At 44.3% G+C, this 21,740-nt stretch overlaps 1 protein-coding gene across 1 annotated transcript in view; it reads left to right on the top strand.

Annotated features, from left to right (window-relative positions):
• Window positions 1-253: 253 nt before the first annotated feature.
• TSC22D3 (TSC22 domain family member 3) overlaps window positions 254-21,740 on the top strand; it is a 73,508-nt gene continuing 52,021 nt past the window's right edge. The window contains exon 1 of the mRNA XM_056538843.1: window positions 254-803. Within this exon, the coding sequence (XP_056394818.1) occupies window positions 472-803 (332 nt within the window). The 5' untranslated portion in view covers window positions 254-471. The remainder of the gene's footprint in view (window positions 804-21,740) is intronic.

The raw sequence follows: 21,740 nt of genomic DNA, 5'->3' as shown, positions 1-21,740 counted from the left end.
ACTATTTTTTCTGTCAAAGAAATGCTGCTAAGTCAGCAAAACGAACAGACATAGTTACATGGGAGGGATAGAATATAATACAAAACTCTATCCCATTATTTCAGCACACACACGCGAGACTGTCCCCTCCTTCCCTGACTTGTGTCCTCTTATGTAAAGTCTTTTCACGTTAGCTCTGCCTCTGGGGGAGTTAGAGGACTGTGTTTCGGGCTTTCACAACTGGGATGTGCCTATGAGAGAGGCAGCAGCATATTTTTCCTGTTTCTACAGAGGTGTGTGCACATTCATCTGCTCCTCAGATAAGAAGGTGCTGAACACTCTCTCTCTCTGGTAAGGAGTACACCATTATAGGCAGACCTCAAGAAGGAAGCCACACTTCATACACACATCTCCTGTTGTAAACTTCCTCGCAGCTGTTCCTCATAGCCTGTCATCTGCTTTCAAGGAGCACTGCCTGTTGTGTATGAGTTCATGGATAGTTCCAGAGACATGTCTGAAGAAGAGGACTGCAGGTCCCCCATTGGTCTGGACTGCTGTAGCTGCTGCCTAGACCTAGCCAACAAGAGTGATATGGAGGAAAGCAGTGGAGAGAATAACAACCTGGCCAGTCCCACTGTTAACAATTTCCGTCAGTTACGGGAGAAGCTGGTTTTTGAGAACCTGAACACCGATAAGCTGAACACCATCATGAGGCAGGACTCTCTAGAACCGGTGGTGAAGGACCCCTGCTACCTTATGAATGAAGGCATCTGCAACAGCAACATTGACCAGACCATGCTGTCCATCCTTCTTTTTTTCCACAGGTGAGCATCGCATTCTGACACAGCAAATGCCCATTACATTATAATGTCCGTAATAATTTATAGGTGGAAAGAATGAATTCCGATTTGTTTAAAGGGGTACTCTGCTGCCCCAGCATTTGGAACATTTTGTTCCAAACGCTTGGAACGGACGGCAGGGGTCGTGATGTCACACCACTCCCCCTCAATGCGAGTCTATGGGAGGGGGCGTGACGGCAGTCACGCCCCCTCCCATAGACTTGCATTGAGGGGGAGTGGTGTGACGTCACAAGGGGATGTGGCCATGACGTCACGACCCCCGCTGCCAGCTCCAAGCGTTCTAAATGAATGTGGGGTGCTGCACACAGCTGGGACCCCCATAGTCAGACGTCTTATCCCCTATCCTTTGGATAGGGGATAAGATGTCTAGGGGCGGAGTACCCCTTTAGTCCACTATATTAAGCCCAGTTGTTATATCACCTTGTGTTAGCTATATGTAAAGCGCAGTGTTTCACCTCTCGTGTAAGGTCCCGGATGAAATCCTGATGAATAGTAGAAGAGCCATAAATACAAGGGTTACAAAATATATCAACTTTATAGTAATGCCGTAGTCTAGGTCTCCACTTTATACTTGCTGGCGTTATGACAGGTAAGACAAATCATGTGATTGAGGCAGCAAATAACAGGGAACCTGGACAGAGGTCGTGCGAAGAACAAACGCAATCATAAATGTAATTTTTTTTTTATTATTTTAGCATTTTAGACCATAGCACATGTTATATTCCAGCGTGGTTTACACTTGTTATGTCAGTAAATCAAATAAAGGAGTTGGTCAATTCCGCAGCATGCAGTATAGTCACCCATAACTAGGCTTAATTCTATTACGCTGATTGAATGATTTGTGGTTATCCGCAATGACTCTCTTGATCTTATTGATAAGACTTGGCAACAGTGGCTGTCCTCCTCTCATGCATCTGACATGTTCTATTATTTGTCTTTTTAACCCAGCTTTGTTTTTATTCCCTATTACTTTTTTTCTTATTATTGTATACCTTCCAGAGTAGTGAACCGTGCGTATCTTTTTCACTCTGTTTATTGCATTTTGTGCACTTCTGGATTTCTCTATTATTGTACCTAGCAAGCCATATACATTAGATATGTCTCAACTGAATCCGCAGATATTGGTAGACTGGCTGACAATCTAACATGTATGGGGAAACCTGACTCCCCCCTCCAACAGCAAATATCAATGGAGAGAAGATTTAGGCATGTTGAATTTCACCTGCCTTTGCTTTGCATGTGTATAGTGGGAGATCAGGAGAGATAGCTGTAGGCCAAACAGTTCGGACGACAGATATCTAAGATGTTAGAAAACCCACATTTCTAGACCTTTGGCAGTACCTATAATGGAAGTTTCCAAGTCATGGTAAAAAAAAATATATTTTATATTTAAATGAGCACTGTCAGATACAAAAACTTTTGATATGTTGTAAAACATGCAAAACCAATAGGTTTTGCAATTGCTTTCATTAGAAAATTGTCAGTATTTCACACCGAAAAAGCAAGTCAAACAACTGTCCCCCTACCTGCTTGAACACATACTAGTCCTGCTGTGTCCATGCGTCATCACCTATGTCATGGACACACTTCCTTGATTGACAGCTGTGAGTGCAGGGCTTACAGATGGAGGAAAAATCCTCCCACTGTCAGCTTGTGTCCCGCTACTGTCAGTGAGGACAAGCTGGGAGTTGTAGTTTTGCTAATGCTAGGGGAGATGTGAGCAGACAGCATACTGATGGAGGGGGCGGAGACCTGCACAGTGAGGCAACGCCCCCTCCCTTTGAGAGAGATTCAGACTAGTGAGCTAAATTAAAAGTGTAATAAAAAAATAAATAAAGGTGCTAGACACATATAAATTAGATGTACATGGTCAGGATTAGGTACTGAGTGATATATTAAAAATCTGACGGGTACACTTTGAGAAATCTTCTGAGAATTTTGTCAAATTATTCCTTGTAAGGGCCCATTGACATGGCAGAATTTCTGTGTAGAAGCCAGTTTAAAAAATCTGCTAGGAATTCCGCTTGATTTCAATGAGATTCTGCTGCAAAGTGCACACGACAGAATTTCCAAGGTGGAACATGTTCATTCTTTTAGTGAAATCTGCCACCTCTGAGCTTCCCACAATTCCAATGAAGATCTTATGTAACATTTAATTAGAAAAATAAACTAATGGCTACATATTCTTAGAAGGGATTTGTTACATCAAAAAGCATTCTTACCGGCTGATATATTAATAGATAAAGCATTTATTATGAAAGCTCTTGGCTGGCCTATTCCAATATCTGACTTTGAGAGAGGACAGCCTATTACTGATAGACCTGGTATGAACACAGAATGTCCCAGGATTGTGAACCTTGGCACAATATTTACTGTATGATTGAATCACTAAACAATGATTGTACAACTCGGCACCTTGTCTTAGATGCCAATCTGGTATTTAAAAATGTATTCAATAAGTAGCCACCGTCCTTGCCATCGGAGCTCAGGTCACAGCTGCGTATAACTATGATGTTACAGGGGATTATAACACTACTAGTGATACATTTTGCTATATTTATGTTTGAGTGTTGTTGTTTATGTTTAAGTATTACAGACATGACATGACAGTCTCATGGCAGCACCCCCGTGGGGCACCATAGCTTTAGACAGCCAGCCAGCACGTCCCTTGGAAGATGGCGTGTTCAATATGGAGACCTTAAAGGGGTACTCCACCCCTAGACATCTTATCCCAGGGGTCCTGCTGCTGGGGACCCCCGCAATGTCGGCTGTGGCACCCCAGACATCCAGTGTACGGAGCGAACATCGCTCCGTGTTGGATCACTGCCAATGTGGAGCGGAGGCTCGTGACGTCACGGTCACACCCCGCTCGGGACATCACGACATCACGGCCATGCCCCCTCAATGCAAGTCAGGGCTCATGACATCACGCCCTGCTCGTGATGTGATGACCATCCCCCCTCAATGCAAGTCTATGGTAGGGGGCATGACGGCCGTCATGCCCCCTCCCATAGACTTGCATTGAGGGGGCATGGTCATCACATCACAAGCAGGGCATGACTTCATGAGCCTCCGGCGCTGCACCCAACACTCTAAACGTATGCCGGGTGCAGCAGGGAGATCGCGGGGATTCCCAGTGGCAGGACCCCTGCGATCAGGCATCTTATCCCCTATCCTGTGGATAGGGGATAAGATGTCTAGGGGCGGAGTACCCCTCTAAGTGTAACAGCCATTTATTGAAAATAGGTAAATAAGAACCAAGAAAAACTGACATCAGTATAGAGTGGGATACTATGAAGGACATGACTTGTGCCATGTTTTCTCAGAGTCCACAGCAACAGCTGTCATACAAGTTTTTTGGGTGCTCCACAATGACAGCTTTTCTTGTCCTTAGCTGGCCATACATTTTATATAGCTGTTGGATGAATGTAGATGTGCTCTCAATAGGGAAAGGGGAGACATCTGCTACCAAACACCAATGGCTTTTCCTCTCAAAAAGAAACCATCCCCAACTGTTCTCTCCTCCAATATCTGTTGTTGAGGGAAAGTTTGGATGGTTTGGATGACTTTAGTTTAATACATATGGCCAGCTGTAGAATGTGAGAATATCCAGGTACTTCTACTAGCACCATGGGTAAAACCAAGGTCTAAAGAGCTAGACCATTTCCATTGTAATTGGCAATTATTATTATTTTTTTTTTAAGAAAGGGAAGCAAATGACTGCTCATTTCCATATTGCACTTAAAAAGATGAGGGTCTCCACATGTATGTCTTAACCCATGGTGGAAACAAGAATTCAAGTCAAATATATTCCAGTTCAAGTTTGGCGTTCCTTAAATTTTTCATAAATTGACATCATATAGGTCATACTGTCATACTGTGCGTTTAGAACCCAATTCCATGATTTTGTATTATACCCCACTTTGGCTTTATTTGCAACAAATCTGCCATGTGTGAACATACCCATGGTGTCCCTGCATGTGGTCATATTACGGATGTGTGCTGTACAGACCTTATAGCCTGTCCCTAGTGCCATTCATAAATGTCAAATTCACATAGTAAAACAGCAGTCCTTACACTTTATTAGTGCATATACAATACAAAGACAGGCTCAAAAGTGCTCAAGCAACCAGTCATAAGCTAAACAGGAGCTTGTACCGTCAACACCTGCACAGGAGTACAGTTTTATGCCTCAGGCTTGGTATTATAAATGCTTAGTTGGATTGATGTAAGTTTTCTTCAGCGTTTGCTTTGTAGTACAACTAATAAATTATGCAAAGCGTCTAAGGTCCTGTCTTCATGCCTATCCCTAAAAATTAAAGTGAAAACATGTCTCTTATTTAATCGATTACGGTTTATACCGTAAACATACCTGTCCCTTTTTTGGGGGGAAGGTCGAGAGGCCCCGTATTCTTTAAACAGTGGATGGTCCCATTGAATTCAGGGGGTTTGAGACTTTTGTCTAATGTTTATTGAGATTTTGGGACTGCTACAGTACTGTTCATGTGCTGTGTGAGAAAGGATGAGCAGAGGTATGACTTGATATTGATTTGCATAATGTATGAATTTCAATATGGCCCCTTCCTTCCCAAATCATTACAGTATCATACTAAGTACTGTATGATTGCTGCTTAATACACATTTTGGCTGTACCCTGAATGTATATCAGGATACTGTCAAAAATGTATTCTAACATATACCAAGGCATGGCCATACGAGTGAATAGAGAAAACATAGTATACTTGGGAATATGTTTTGTCCATTTTAAGGGGTACTCCGGCGCTAAGACATCTTATCCCCTATCCAAAGGATAGGGGATAAGATTGTTGATCGCCGGAGAACCGCCGCTGGGGACCTCCGTGATCTTCCACGCCGCACCCCATTAGAATCAGGGGTGCTCCGTCCCCGTAATCGCCAGTAATCAGACCCGGAGCGAGCACGCTCCGGGGGCTGATTCTAACGGGGTGCGGCGTGGAAGATCACGGGAGTCCCCAGCGGCGGGACCCCCGCCATCAGGCAGCTCATCCCCTATCCTTTGGATAGGGGATAAGATGTCTTAGCGCCGGAGTACCCCTTTAAACTGTTTTATATTTTATTTTCAGGACACAAAAGCATAGTCTACCATGCTTTCATGTCCTTCAGAAAAAAATACATATCAACGTAAAACAGAGTTAGACTATGAGTGGTATATTGAAGCCTATGGCCCAGCCACAGGGTATGTTGAAATTATTTGGCCTGTCTTGACTAGGGTATGGCTGATTCAGAAATCAAAGTAACGTATCTGTCATGTCAGGTTAGGAGCGGTGAAGACCTGCACTCGCCCCAAACCAATGTCCCTACCTGTTACAATGGGTTAACGAGGGACGAGTCAGACTGTCAAAACCAAGAGGGCAGCACCGTCCTAAAAAAAGGCCCCAAAACATAGTTAGAAGAGGCAAGGGTTAATACAAGGATATCAATGTCAGATCCAATTCAGCAGGCAGGTGGTCAATAAAAACAGGAATAAGGTAAAGTTATGAGATCAGGACTGCAAATAAGGAATAGGGATCAAGAATGCTGGTGACGGGATAGAACCTCACTGATGGTCATCTGATAATAGCAGACGCCCATTTAATTCTCCTGCCATTGGGAGGCGGGGTGTCATTAACCATCAGAAGAGGGTTTTCTGGAATTTTCCAAGCTATCAAAATCCACTGTCAACTTGGTGTATGTAAACATCTGACCCACTGAATTCCTCATATAGTAAATTATAAGTGAAATTATCTTATTCTAAACATTTGTAGGGAAAAATGGTTAGTGTTATGTAGAAAGTAAATATCCTAAATAGATTAATAAAACTGTGGAGGGGAATCTGTGGACTGCGAAATGTGAGTTTCAACCTAAGTGTATGGAAACTTATGACTTAATTTGTCCTAGGTTATTATTGCATGTAACTTCTTTTCTGCAGACAGGTTTCTATCCATCAGGTTTCATCCAGTCTACTTTCAGGGTGTGTGGTAAGAAGAGATAATGGCTGTGACATCATATCTGTTCACCAATCTGAAGTAAACTAAGGTTAAAGCTATATTGGTGCCAAACTTTACTCCAGACGTCAATATAAGAATAATCTAGACTAACACATTGATGAAGTTTACCTTGAAATGTGATTCTTAAAGGGGTACTCCTCTGCCCCAGCATTCGGAACATATTGTTCCGAAAGCTGGGTGCTGGCGGCAGGGGTCGTGACGTCATGACCACGCCCATCGTAGCGTCATGTCACGCCCCCTCAATACAAGTCTATGGGAGGGGGCATGGCTGCATCCACGTCCCCTCCCATAGACTTGCATTGAGGGGGTGTGGTGTGACGTCATGAGGGGCGTGGCAGTGATGTCACGACCCCCGCCACCCACACCCAGCATTCTAAACAAGCGCCGGGTGCTGCACAGAGATCATGGGGGTCCCAGCTGCAGGACCTTCAAGATCAGACATCTTATCCTGTATCCTTTAGATAGAGGATAAGATGTCTAGGGGCGTAGTACCCCTTTAGGAATGAAATGTCTTTGTAGCCATCAGTCAATTGAACATAGAGCACAAAAATATGTATGCAAAAACAAGGAGGACGCCATCCAGTGATCAACTAAACATACTCAGACTCCATTCTACTCTGGTAACACTCCGCTCTTCTCTGGTCCTGGTCAGCCTTCAGTAATATTCAGAAATCTAGAGATCTGCATACAAGTCAACCCAATGTTCTTATATGCAAACAAAAAGAATGAAGTCCAGCACTGCTGTCCAAGACTAAGACCAGTCCCAATAGATAAATCTATCCCTATTCACACCTTCACTGCTGTGCCGGGGGTGCAATCCAGAAGAAGCAGAGGCCAATATTCATCAAACGAGTAGAAGAACGAAAGGATGCACTCACCCGGAATTCTTGAAGAAAGGAGACTTTATTGAGTCATCGGTGTATCACACAGGCGGGTAGGCGCAGAGGAGAGACCTCACAGTGACAGGCTGTTTCCTGCACAGGAACTGTACCTGTACGCCCTGAGTCTGCTCCCGATCTATAAGGCGGGGCCACGGCGTCTAAAATAAAAGTGAAACCATGCCGGTTAGCTCAGGGAGCTGTTCGGGATAGCCGCGGTGAAATCGCGGCATCCCAAACAGCTTACAGGACAGCTGGAGGGTCCCTACCTGCCTCCTCGCTGTCCGATCGCCGAATGACTGCTCAGTGCCTGAGAGTCAGAAGCCCCCAAAAGTTACAAAAGGTTTTTTTTTTTTCAATTTTGTCTCACATTTTGTTTTCCGTTTCGCCGTAGATTTTTGGGTAAAATGACTGATGTCATTACAAAGTAGAATTGGTGGCGCAAAAAATAAGCCATCATATGGATTTTTAGGTGAAAGATTGAAAGAATTATGATTTTTTAAAGGTAAGGAGGAAAAAACGAAAATGCAAAAATGGAAAAACCCCAGGTCCTTAAGGGGTTAAAGTCAGTTTTCAAGCGTTATCTGGGACATATATTTAAATGCTATGGATGCTATGAACTAGATGTAAGTTCAGTGAAGACCATTATCTCCACTATCTGTCACATAACTATAAATTAAACTGTAGTTGAACTGTAGAATTATTGATTTCCCATAAGAATTCAGGGTCACATGTAGCACCTACTAGTATTATACAAGAAGTTCACTCGTATGGGTTGGGTGTACTTCATGTCTGCCTATCATGGGTAAGGTCGTGTTGTGGTATAATATTGTCCAGTAAGTTGTAATACTAGAGGTATTGGCCTTAGCTATTGTCCGTATAAATGGTGGCATTTAGATGAGCAGTGGTATTTTGGTTCACAAGACCAAGCAGGTGGGGTTTAACATGTAAAGGCAAGTTAAGGCAGAGTGGGATAGTTATACCACGTAAGATGACCTATCACAGTTGGTGACAGATGACCTATCACAGTTGGTCACATTATATTAGAAATCCTATCAGATTTGCTCTCATAACCCACAGACAGAAAGTCCCTGATCACAGCCTGACCGTGGGATGTCGAGAGCCTATCACTTTACATGATATCATAACCAACAAACCCACCTCAGATAAAATACTTCTTCAATGGGTTTATAATATACACAATGCAGGAAACAGAAAAGAATTCGTGCAGAGTCTGACAATGGATTCCCTCAAGTACAACAATAAGACACCAGGCCTATTCACTTTCTAGTGCAGGGCTCCCGCAAGTCTCTTTGGCTTCTCTTGAGAGCTCTATGTTATTTTTGGATGTTGTCTAAAATTAAAGGTATTCTATACAAAGGTCAGTCATCTGAAAGCACAATGTCTGTCTTGAATGACTGGCTGAGAAGAATCATATGCAAAACTTTTATAGTCCGAAGTTTCCTTATAGAGTCAGGTAATCGCTAATGGTAAATTTGGGGGCTCCTCAGTTAATTCTATCATACCCAATAATATACAGCCAAAGAGACAGTACATAAAACGCACTCACCCGAAGAAGAGTAAACTTTATTTCTGGGGTAGCATGGAATACAGGAGTGCGGGTCGGGAGGAGAAAGGAAGGTGAGCTCAGCCGAGCTCGTGGAACGACGGTCCCATTTCGCGGGTTCTCCGCTTGGTCACGCCCCCTGGGCGTGACCAAGCGGAGAACCCCTGAAACGGGACCGTCGTTCCACAAGCTCGGCTGAGCTCGCCTTCCTTTCTCCTCCTGACCCGCACTCCTGTATTCCATGCCACCCCTGGAATAAAGTTTACTCTTCTTTGGCAGAAATTGGGTGAGTGCGTTTTATGTACTGTCTCTTTGGCTGTATTATGTGACCAAGCAGAGAACCCGCGAAACGGGACCGTTGTTCCACAAGCTCGGCTGAGCTCGCCTTTCTTTCTCCTTTTGACCCGCACTCCTGTATTCCATGCTACCCCTGGAATAAAGTTTACTCTTCTTTGGCAGAAATCGGGTGAGTGTGTTTTATATACTGTCTCTTTGGCTGTATTATGTGACCAAGCGTGACCAAGCGGAGAACCCGCAAACCGGGACCGTCGTTCAACGAGTTCGGCTGAGCTCGCCTTTCTTTCTCCTCCTGACCCGCACTCCTGTATTCCATGCTACTCTTACTCTTCTTTGGCAGAAATCGGGGAGTGCGTTTTATGTACTGTCTCTTTGGCTGTATTACATTACACTTTTTGCTCCACGTAACCGCACCCCTGACATCCCTGCCGCACCACCCGTCCATTCATATACAACCCAGCTTCAGCAATTCACGGGATAACCCGAACTCACTACAGTGCCGACTCTCTGTCTATCGCTTTATCATACCCAATAACTTAGCATTATTAGAGAATCTTATAGATGTATGACCGGCCTTTAGAAACCTTCATCACACAGTTATCAGGCAGTATCAATAATTATTATCGCTATTGCTCCACACTTTGACCTGGACTTTCACCTATCACCCTGGTAATCTTGCTAATAAAGATAATTTGTCCTTGGCGGTGCTAGAATGAAGTCCTGGCAGTTATCAGCTCCCTACGACCTCGCCGGGTCTAGGTCCTACTTATTCTAGGTGTGGGCATGAATAATGAAGACAATAAATATGGATAGCACTGCTATATTAAGAAGCATGCTTTATATCAGTTGTATGTCCCTGAAAATATTTACCAGATTGATGAATACATTGTAATATAATATTTCCATTTACTGAAAAAAATTACCAAAATGACAAAAAATCCATACTATTCCATAATCATATTCAAAAGATCTACAGTATAGTGTAAGGCATGTGACTTACTTTTAAAGGGGTACTCCCGTGGAAAACGTTTTTATTGAAAAACAATTTTAAATCAACTGGTGCCAGAAAGTTAAACAGATTTGTAAATTACTTCTATTAAAAAATCTTAATCCTTCCAGTACTTTTTAGGGGCTATATAGTACAGAAGAAATGCTTTTCTTTTTGGCTCTCTCTTATGTCATGACCACAGTGCTCTCTGCTGACCTGTGCTGTCCATTTTAGGAACTGTCCAGAGCAGCATATGTTGGACAGTTCCAAAAATGGACAGCAGAGGTCAGCAGAGAGCACTGTGGTCATGACATCAAAAAAGAAAAGCATTTCTTCTGTACTATATAGCCCCTAAAAAGTACTGGAAGGATTAAGATTTTTTAATAGAAGTAATTTACAAAACTTTCTGGCACCAGATGATTTAAAAAAAATAAAATAAATAATAATTCCCCAGTACCCCTTTCATTTTTATGCTTTCTATAGTCTTTTTAAATTACATGTCAGATTAATTTTACTTTAAATGGTCAGGTAGACTGGTACTCTCTGGGAAGGCAAGTGATATCCTGCACTTAGACAAGTGCCCCCCCCCCCTCACAATAGAAAGGCCCCCCTCAGAAAAAAACTAAAATAAATAAAATTCACCTTCAGGCAGGATCTTCTTCTTTATCTGCTCTTTTACAGTATGGGATGAGTGATGCCATTGGCTCCCTTGGTCCATCACCCATCACACAAATCCACTAAAAGCAGTGGAAAGCAGTACACGCTCGCCTGGGTATTCAGTGTGGATTCCCCAGTGCTAGTGTGCCCTATTGGGCCTAGTAGGTGGCGGTGCCTTAGGCGGGTGCCTACTTTAGTCTACCGAGGGTCATAACCCTGTCGATGTTATATAATGACCAGAAATAGTGCTTCATCTCATGTACATACACAGTACAGCTTATTCTGAAACATTTCCTGAAATGACAGATAAACCCTCAAGAGGTGAGCCACACTACATATCTTTGGCCATTGGCATAAAAAAAAACCTCATGCGCACTAATGCATAATGCTGTATTGTACTTCGATTCAATACTGTATTAATAAAGTTGTTTCCAGTCAAAGACGCCTCCCAAGAGCTCTAAAGCCAATTGGACATCATACATAGTGATACAGCTCATTCCATTTAGAAATCATTTAGAATATCTTAATATAGGCTTTAAAGTAACATCTGGCCAAAGCATTTTATAAAACCATAATATGCAACACAAGCTGCTAAAAATGCCACCGAAAGGCTTTGCCTTAAAGGGGTACTCCGCTCCTAGACATCTTATCCCCTATTTAAAGGATGGGGGATAAGATGTCTGATCGCAGGGGTCCCGCCTCTGGGGACCCTCGCGATCTCGGCTGCAGCATCCCAGACATCCGGTGCATGAAGCTAACTTTGCTCCGTGCTGGATGACTGACGATGCGGGGCGGAGGCTCATGACATCATGGCCACGCCCCACTCGTGATGTCACGGCAATGCCCCCTCAATGCAAGTCTATGGGAGGGGGCGTGATATCCGTCACGCCCCCTCCCATAGACTTGCATTGAGGGGGTGTGGCCTTGCTGTCACGAACCTCCGTCAGTGCATCCGATGCTCAAAACGAATGCCGGGTGCAGCAGGAAGATCCCGGAGTTCCCCAGCGACGGGACCCACACAATCAGACATCTTATCCCCTATCTTTTGGATAGGGAATAAGATGTCTAGGGACGGAGTACCCCTTTAATAGTACACTAATGCAATTCTTCTTGATGTAAAACCGTAAAGTAAGCTGAATGACAGGCGCCTTATGTTAGATATAAAATGAAGACCTATAGGAACTATGAGAGCATAGTAAAACTTTTAACTAACTGTTATGTTACATTACTTTATACGAATGCCGGGTGCAGCAGGGAGATCCCGGAGGTCCCCAAAGCTGTTGAATTTTGTGTTACCTTTTCTATGTTTTTGTCTATTATTTTTCTTTTTATAAAGCTATAAAAAAGTTGTTTGGAAAAACTGAATGTGTACATAGTATTCGCTATAGAAGGAGCATTACAGATATTTGCCTGTGGCATCAATATACTTTGCTGGAATGTGCAGAACACTATGTAGAATATGTTGTTCGACCTGTATAATATTCAGTCATTAACCAAGAGGACGAGACCAACTTGTCAGCACGCAACCAAGGGAAGAGCTTAAATCTTCTGTCTGTCTATAATTTTACACGGTGAATGTCAAGTTCAATGCCTTACCCTCAGGACAAATACAAGTATACAAGTCGTACCTAATATACTGTATGTACTCGATTATAAGCTGACCCGAATATAAGCCGAGGCCCCTAATTTTACCCCGAAACCCCAGGAAAAGTTATTGACTCGACTATAAGCCTAGGGTGGGAAATACATCATCCCCCCATGTAATCATCCAGACCCTCGTCATCATCCCCCCCCTTCATCATCACCGCCTGTCAATCCCTTCATCAGTGGTCTTCAACCTGTGGACCTCCAGATGTTGCAAAGCTACAACTCCCAGCATGCCCGGGCAGCCATCATCCCCCCCCCCTTCATCATCACCGCCTGTCAATCCCTTCAAAATCGTGCTGAAAAACTCGGCTTATACTCGAGTATATTCGGTAACTAATATGTTACAATAGTCCATGGTCCGGTTCACAGCTATAGTTGTGGTGCAGCTCGTAGGCGAGGTTCTCACTGCCATTCGTTTGGTCGTTCTTTTTTCTTTTTTTATGGCACTGGACCATTAGGTCCCTGACGAATCCCATTGATTTGAATGGGGACATGCACCATTTGTTTTCTCTGCTCAAATCCCGTTCTTCTGATGGACTGACTGACAGTGCTCTCCTTAGCGGAGTATGCCGGCAGTGTGAACAAGCCCTTATCTGTGCTGTTACCACTGAATGAGACAGTAAGATATAAATCACTGCAAAACCGCCTTCTATTAGATTGCATTTCTGCTCCGATCAAGGTTGCAGGTTTTTTTTTTTTTTTAAAGAAAAACTGTTACGCACATTTTCTTAGAACTGCTTCTGTGAAAAAGTGCACTCATTGTTTTCGACATGGTTTTTTCAAGGCAGTGCTTGTTTCCCATCAAATAAAAATTGCTGGCGACACAGTAATCCCTAGAAAAATGTAATAAAGAAAATCACTTTTTCCACTTAATAAAAACTGCATGCATTTTTACTAAGCATTACTATTAGCCTTGCAGTGTTAACAGATAAAACACATATTTTTAAATAGTTCACTTCTTTGGCAATGAAGACATAGGAAAGAGGGAACAAGAAAACTGGGGGCGCTCCCTTCGTTTATGTATAACGACTTAGTGTGACCCTCCACCACACCTAAGTGATATACTCACCAGATCGGATGGGAAGCCTTGGTCCCAGGTTTCCTGGGATCAATACTTGCAGTGGACCGGTGGGAGTTTAGTTTTAATAGGTAATGGCTGCCGCACTGTGACCGGGACTGGACCCTTGTGCAAGGGCCAGTTTGAGCAACACGTGGAAAATGGAGAAATACGGTCTTAGAGGCACTGCGCAAAACGTGGTCACAGATGGAAAGACTTGAGCCAGCACAGGACGATTCATATTTTATTTGACACAGCGGACGATGCGTTTCAGCACACAGAGAGTGCCTTCCTCAGGTCCAAACATACAGTGCAAATTCTGGGGTGGATCAGATGCAAGATTGCACTTGTGGGGTTCCTGTGATGAGCGGTGCTGGCGTGGGTGGGAGTTGTAGTTTTGAAACCTCTGGAGGTCCGCAGGTTGAAGACCACTGCGGCCTTCATCATCATCCAGACCCCCCCCCCCCCCCTTTAGTTTTCTACTCACCTCCCCTCGGTGGGAAGGAAGGGTGAGCTGGTCCGGGCCATCTATGCTGCAGGGACCGTCCGGTGGAGAGGGTTAGTCGTTCCGGGCTGTCCATTTTCACCGGGGGGGGGGGTGCCCCTCTTCTTCGTGCTCCTGGCCTGACCCTGACTAGTTACGTTGCCGTGATGACGATGCACAGGGACGCTGCGCATGAACGGCAGGCCCGGAGCACGGAGAAGAGGGCCCCTTGGTGAAAATGGACAGCCCGGAATGACTAACCCTCCACTCCGGACGGTCTCTGCAGCATAGATGGCCCGGACCAGCTCACCCTTCCTTCCCACCGAGGGGAGGTGAGTAGAAAACTAAAGGGGGGTCTGGATGATGACGAAGGCCGTAGTGGTCTTCAACCTGCGGACCTCCAGTGGTTTCAAAACTACAACTCCCAGCATGCCCGGACAGCCGATGGCTGTCCGGGCATGCTGGGAGTTGTAGTTTTGCAACATCTAGAGGTCCACAGGTTGAAGACCACTGAGAAGGGATTGACAGGCGGAGAGTTCACTCGAGTATAAGCCGAGGGGGGCATTTTCAGCACAAAAAATTGTGCTGAAAAACTCGGCTTATACTCGAGTATATACGGTGATACTGGCCTGCATTTTGCTTTCTATCGTGTAGGGAAGAATCTCTTACAATTTGCCTTTGGAAATATACAGGGAAACCTCTCCAAATGACCACATAATTGAGAAGACCATCCCTTATCCAGACCTGATTTTGAGTGACAGATTTTCAGTGCACCATACATTATGGCCATTTTCTTTGGGAAGACCACCTCGGTAGAAGACGGTCTTTTCAAGAGGTTTCAGTGTATGTACATGACAAAAAAATTACTATTGGGAAGAAGTAAAATGACATTTGCATTTAGGTCTGTGGAGCAGGTGGTGGTAGTTCCCTACAGGCCTCTATGTTACAGAACACTCTTGCAGCTTTAGGGTAGGGTCACACACAGCGCATACTCAGCGTATTTCACGCTGCGAGAAATCTGCCAGGCAGCAGGAAAAATGCTGCGTATGAGCAATGGACAGACACACAGGGCTTTCCTCACTGCACCCCTTTGTGTGCAAAAAGGTGTTTGAGCTGTATGAGACCCTACCCTTAGAGAGGATTTCACATAATGACATGGTACAAGATACAGTGACCCCCCGACCTACGATGGCCCCGACATACGATCATTTCAACATACGATGGCCTCTCAGAGGCCATCGCATGTTGAAGGCAGCATCAACATACGATGCTTTTGTATGTCGGGACCATCGCATAAACGGCTATCTGGGAGCGCAGACTGCTTCAGCTGCCCCCGGATAGCCGTTTACGGTGCCCCGTGTGGTCTGCTGACGATCACTTATCTGTCCTCGGGGCTCCGGCCCATCCTCTTCGGGATCCCTGCATCGTCGGCGCTCTCCATCATCGTCATCACGTCGCCGCACACACTGTCCTGTCATCCAATAGGAGCGGCGTGCGTAATGAGGTGATGGCGGGGACACCCCGGGGACACGGCGACAGCGATGGAAGGCGACATCCAGGGCAGCGGTGACGAGCGGTGACGGTCCGGAGCGGCGGGGACACGTGAGTATAACCTCCAATACCAGTGGTCTTCAACCTGCAGACCTCCAGATGTTGCAAAACTACAACTCAACGGCTGTCCGGGCATGCTGGGTGTTGTAGTTTTGCAACATCTGGAGGTCCGCAGGTTGTAAACCACTGTCCTATACTTTACATTGCACGGATCCCTCAACATACGATGTTTCAACAAACGATGGTCCATTTGGAACGGATTACCATCGTATGTTGAGGGACCACTGTATTAAACAGGTCCACCAAGTTCCTCCATTCACAGGCCCAACTGTTTGGCTGAATGAAAGATCTGGAACCACAGGGGCAGCCACACAGCTTTCCCAGATCCTGTTGACTCCACACCTCCCTTCTCTTCATTATAAATATTATTACAACTGGCCATCAGATCGATATCTAGTCTTTTAGATTCATCTACTGTCATCTACTATTTCCTGAGGAATAGCATTCCAAAGTCTAAGAACTTTTACCGTACTGATGATGGGAATTCTTTCTTTTTTGTCCAATGGAAAAAAATATATCTAAGTCTGCGTGTGCCAATATTTTTTGGATATATGTAGAGATAACATAAAGTTTTACTGCCAACATCCCTGGTACTCCAGGATCATGAAGGGGCTAATGTCTGTGTGGTGGCCCAGTACAGAAGTTGCCTTCTGTACCCTTTTCTGTCCTGTGTGGTGGAATATATTTCAGAGCCCCCCGAGTCCACCTCCATTCCGCAAACCCTAAATGGTTAACAGTGCCTTATGTGAATGATTAAATTGTCTATTCTGATGTTAATGTGCCTTCAAATGTTGCTACCGAGTCATGTAACCAGGGAAGGTGTCAGTGACCAGTTGACTGTGGGTGACCTATGGGAGTCCTCCAAATTGCTCCCATATATTGCAGTGAGGAGCTAGTTAGTTCATTCTAAGTTTAGCTGTGGAGCAGTACTGTCATTACCTGAAAGCGTCTGGTGTCCTGAGGAAGACCAAGGCCTAGCCACGCAGCCACGCTTCCACCAACTGTGTACCCCTTCAGGTGAAAGTCAAAACCTGGTAAGTAACCACAGGGGAGAAGTCTAGTCAGTCATAGTCAAGTCTATCAAGCCTGCTAAAGTCAGCATCCACTACAAGCCCCAGCGAGCCCGCAAGTCTCCTAAAGTCACTGGTCATCTCCTCGGGCCTAACTTAGCTGTAAGGACTATAACACCTGTCTGCCTCAGTAAAGCTGCCGTTGTTCCGTAACCTTGCATCGGATTGATTATTTGCCCCGTGCTTGGCCCAGGAACCAGCAGCCATACCTTGGGTGGTGTAGAGGATAACCATGCCCTGGCGTCACGAACACAAGGGGTTCATGCCATCTGCCCCTAGGGTAATAACATCTGCCCTTTCATCACACCCTCGCCACACCTGTATCCTTGGAGGTCTAGGGCTCTGAAGTCTGCTTGTCTATGGCCGTAAGGCTGAGTTCACACAGTGCATTTTAGAAATGTATTTTCTGTTGTGGTTTGTGAACTTCTATATCTTTCAATGTGTTTACCAATCCAAACAAAAAATGCATGTTAACAATGGAAGAAAAAATGTACAGTGTAAACACAGCCTACAGATGTTAGTGTCACCCTCCCTGGTAGTCTAGAACAGTGAAATAAGTAACGTCAGTATACTTGATGGTCTAGAACAGTGCATGGGTTAATTCCAATATCTCTGGTGGTCTTGGGCAGTGAAGGAGGTTATATCAGTATACCTAGAGAACTAGGGCATTGAATGGAGTTTTTGTCAGTATACCTGATTGTCTAGGGAAGTGGAGGGGTTCATGTAAGGATACATATTGGCCTAGGACAGTGAGGGCAGTTCTCCGGGTATGATGGGAATTGTAGTTTTGCAACAGCTGGAGGGCCACAGTTTGGGAAACACTATTATAGGACATACGTGGCGGCATTATTTCTGCTTGTTTTTGGAGTTGCACATACATGTAAACTAGGTATTTCTATAAAACATATTAGGCACCAATAAATGAACATCCAAATAGGCTACGGCAAAGCAAGGACTAATGGGATCAAATGTATTTCCTATTTCTGTGTTGTACATTTCTGACAGCACTAAAAAGAAATGCCTGAAGCCTAGAATGTGATCCCACATACAGGTCATTGTGTGCACTGAGAGGTGTGATACTGATACACATACACAGACATTGTAATTACATGCCACGGATTCCTCTGACCGACAAGACGTATAGACACCACACTTCCTAGCTAATCCTTTTGTCCTGTAAAGGCTTCAATAAAGAAGACTACAATGAGTGCACTAGGACTATTGTACATTTGCTTTGTGCATAGGCAAATATAAAGAGAACAGACCGCAGAGAACTGGTGATCCACCCATAGAGACAACAGGTTCAGGACGGCTTGTGGTGTATTATTGTGTCTGCAAGTAGAATCACATTAGAGCACATTACATACCACATATCAGCTTTCAGCACCTCATAAATCTTGTTTTCCAGGCATCAGCATGTCTCCCATATGTTTCATAACTTGGTTACACCAAATTCTTCCAACCAGTTGAATCCAGAGTTCTGCATTAGGACTGGCTTGTTACACCTTTTTTGTTTTATACGTGCTATATCACAATCTACATCAGTGTTTTCCAGCCAGGGTGCCTCCAGCTGTTGCAGAACTATAACTCCCAGCATGCCCAGACAGCCAGAGGCTTTCAAGAAAATGAAGAATTTCTCACAGAAAAGGATTGCAGTAACACATGTTTTGCTATACACGTGTTTACTCCCTTTGTGGGATAGTTTGCGCTGACACTGATGCTCCCTGAGCCTGCCAGACAGCTTGATTATCTTTGGAACTTGTTTGGGGCTGCTTATCCACCAATTCGGACTATCCTGCGTTGACACCTTTCATTAATTTTTCTCTTCCGTCCATGCTCATGCCATAGGTTGCAAACTTCTTGATAATGTTGCGCACTGTGGACAAAGGCAAATCTAGATCTCTGGAGATGGACGTGTAACCTTGAGATTGTTGATATTTTTCCACAATTTTGGTTCTCAAGTCCTCAGACAGTTCTCTTCTCCTCTTTTTGTTGTCCATGCTTAGTGTGGCACACTCAGACATACAATGCAAAGACAAGCAAACTTCTCTCCTTTTTATCTGCTTTCAGGTGGGATTTTTATATTGCCCCTACCTGTTACTTGCCCCAGGTGAGTTTAAAGGAGCATCACATGCTTGAAACAATCTTATTTTTCCACAATTTTAAAATAGTGCCAATAATTTTGTCCAGACCATTTTTGGTGTTTGGTGTGACATTATGTCCAATTTGCTTTTTTTCCTACCTTTTTTGGTTTAGTTCCAATACACACAAAGGGAATTAACATGTGTATAGCAAAACATGTGTTACTGCAATTCTTTTCTGTGAGAAATACTTCATTTTCTTGAAAAACTTCAAGGGTGCCAACATTTACGGCCATGACTGTGTGTGTGTGTATATATATATATATATATATATATATATATATATATATATATATGATTATGTGAACTTAAGATTCAGCTGGGAGCTTTTCTATTATATTAAACAGGTTGTCTCAGTTACACAACCCATTTCCAAATGCAATTTTAGGGAATGTTAATGGGGTGGGGGCTGGGGGTTCTCCTCCTTCAATCTTCTAGCCAGAGTGGCACAAGACTTCAGCAGACTTGGCCTATCCATGCATTACATTAGCTCAGGAACAAGTATGGAAACAGAGTCCAATAACATAACTTGGAATAAGATGCTATTCCACTATGACCACCATAAAGAGTATATTCAGGAAAGGTCATATTCACCTTGGTTTTCACCTATCCCTTGTGTATTTTCCTTTCTTCATTGGCCTTTTAAAGGTGTTATCCACCATAAGGTGATTTTAGTACGTACCTGGCAGACAGTAATGGACATGCTTAGGAAGGATCTGCGCTTGTCTTGGGGCTAAATGGCTATGTTGTGAGATTACCATAACACTGTGACTAGCTTTTTGTGAACTGGTATTTCCTGTTTGAGTTTTCTTCTTTTGCCTACAAATCCCATAATTCCATTTTCCTCCCTCCCACACATCAGCACCCCACCCATTGAAACATAAATGAGCTGTATCCATTCAAAAGACCTGTGGTTTTCAATCAGGGCGCCTACAGCTGTTGCATTAGTTGCAGTTGATCTCTCTCCCACCAAGCGATCCCTCCACCCATTGAAGCAGACAGGCTCCCTGTCATCAGCTGAGTAGTGAGTCAGGTCTCGGCCGCATTGCACCCTGGGAAAAATCTGAGACAACAGTCATTTTGTATGCTGACAAAAATAAATATTGGGGTGAAAATCACATAAGAATTGTGAGAAAACAATCACTCACAGAAACAGACAGAACTACACTAACTTTACAGCCCCTGTAGCATAGTCAAATAAAAAAAAAATGGAATACCCCTTTAACTCTGAGTCCACAGCTACAGCTACAGTACTTGTCTAGTAGCCAAAATTGTGCAAAAAAAAAAAAGTGCTGTTTGGCAAATAGGAGAGCTAAAAGAATACAGCAAACCTGTCAGAAACCGCAGAGAGGTCGCGTAGAGGCTGAGAAAGGAGGGAGAGGCGCTTCCTTCATGGATATGAATGAATAATGGTGTGCATGCCAAGCAAACAGTGTAAGCGGGTATAAACCCGCTATCTAAATTGTATAAATACCAAAGTACTCTCACATACTTGCTCAAATAAACGTTTATTGAAACAGTATCAGCAACTTAAAGGGGTACTCCACCCTTAGACATCTTATCCCCAATCCAAAGGATAGGGGACAAAATGTCTGATCGCTGGGGTCCCGCCGCTGGGGACCCCTGCGTTCTCGGCTGCGGCACCCCAGACATCCGGTGCACGGAGCGAACATTGCTCCGTGCCGGATGACTGGCGATGCGGGGCAGAAGCTCATGATGTCACGGCCGCGCCCCGCTCGTGACTTCATGGCCACGCCCCACCCGTGACTTCATGGCCACGCCACCTCAATGCAAGTCTATGGGTGGGGGCGTGACGGGCGTCACGCCCCCTCCCATAGACTTGCATTGAGGGGGCGTGGCTGTGATGTCACAAGCTTCTGGCGCATGCTCTAAACGAACGCCGGGTGCAGCAGGGAGATCACAAGGGTCCCCAGCGGCGGGACCCCTTGATCAGACGTCTTATCCCCTATCCTTTGGATAGGGGATAAGATGTCTAGGGGCTGAGTACCTCTTTAAGGATTGGCAGAGATGAGTATGAACAGTGGCAATGGTGGTCCAGGTCTGGGAGGGTCGAAACATCCACTACTAGCTACTGTACATACTCACCTCTGCCCATCCTTATGTTGACAATGTTTAACTACTAACTAAGCAAGAATCTGAGAGTGCTTTGGAATTGACACTATTTTATTCCTTTATTAATGCAACTTTCCCTCCAGGAGAGCTCCCATAGAAGTTTCACAACAATTTGTGGTGGTCTCCTCAAAGATTATTCCATAGATCATGTAGAAACAATTCTGACCCAAATAAGTTAATCCAGAGTGACAAGGTAAATACTCCAAGCAGCACATTATCTGTGACCGTAGGCAGGTATGTCAGCTTATTCAAGCATGACACTTAAAACATCACGTTACATCTCCACTGAAGCATGTATATCGTGTGAAAAATTATTTGTTATGTTTTCATCTTTATTTTCACAAG

Source organism: Hyla sarda, chromosome 9, assembly GCF_029499605.1.
Source record: "Hyla sarda isolate aHylSar1 chromosome 9, aHylSar1.hap1, whole genome shotgun sequence".
Lineage (NCBI taxonomy): Eukaryota > Metazoa > Chordata > Amphibia > Anura > Hylidae > Hyla > Hyla sarda.
This window is presented reverse-complemented; position numbering and strand designations above follow the sequence as displayed.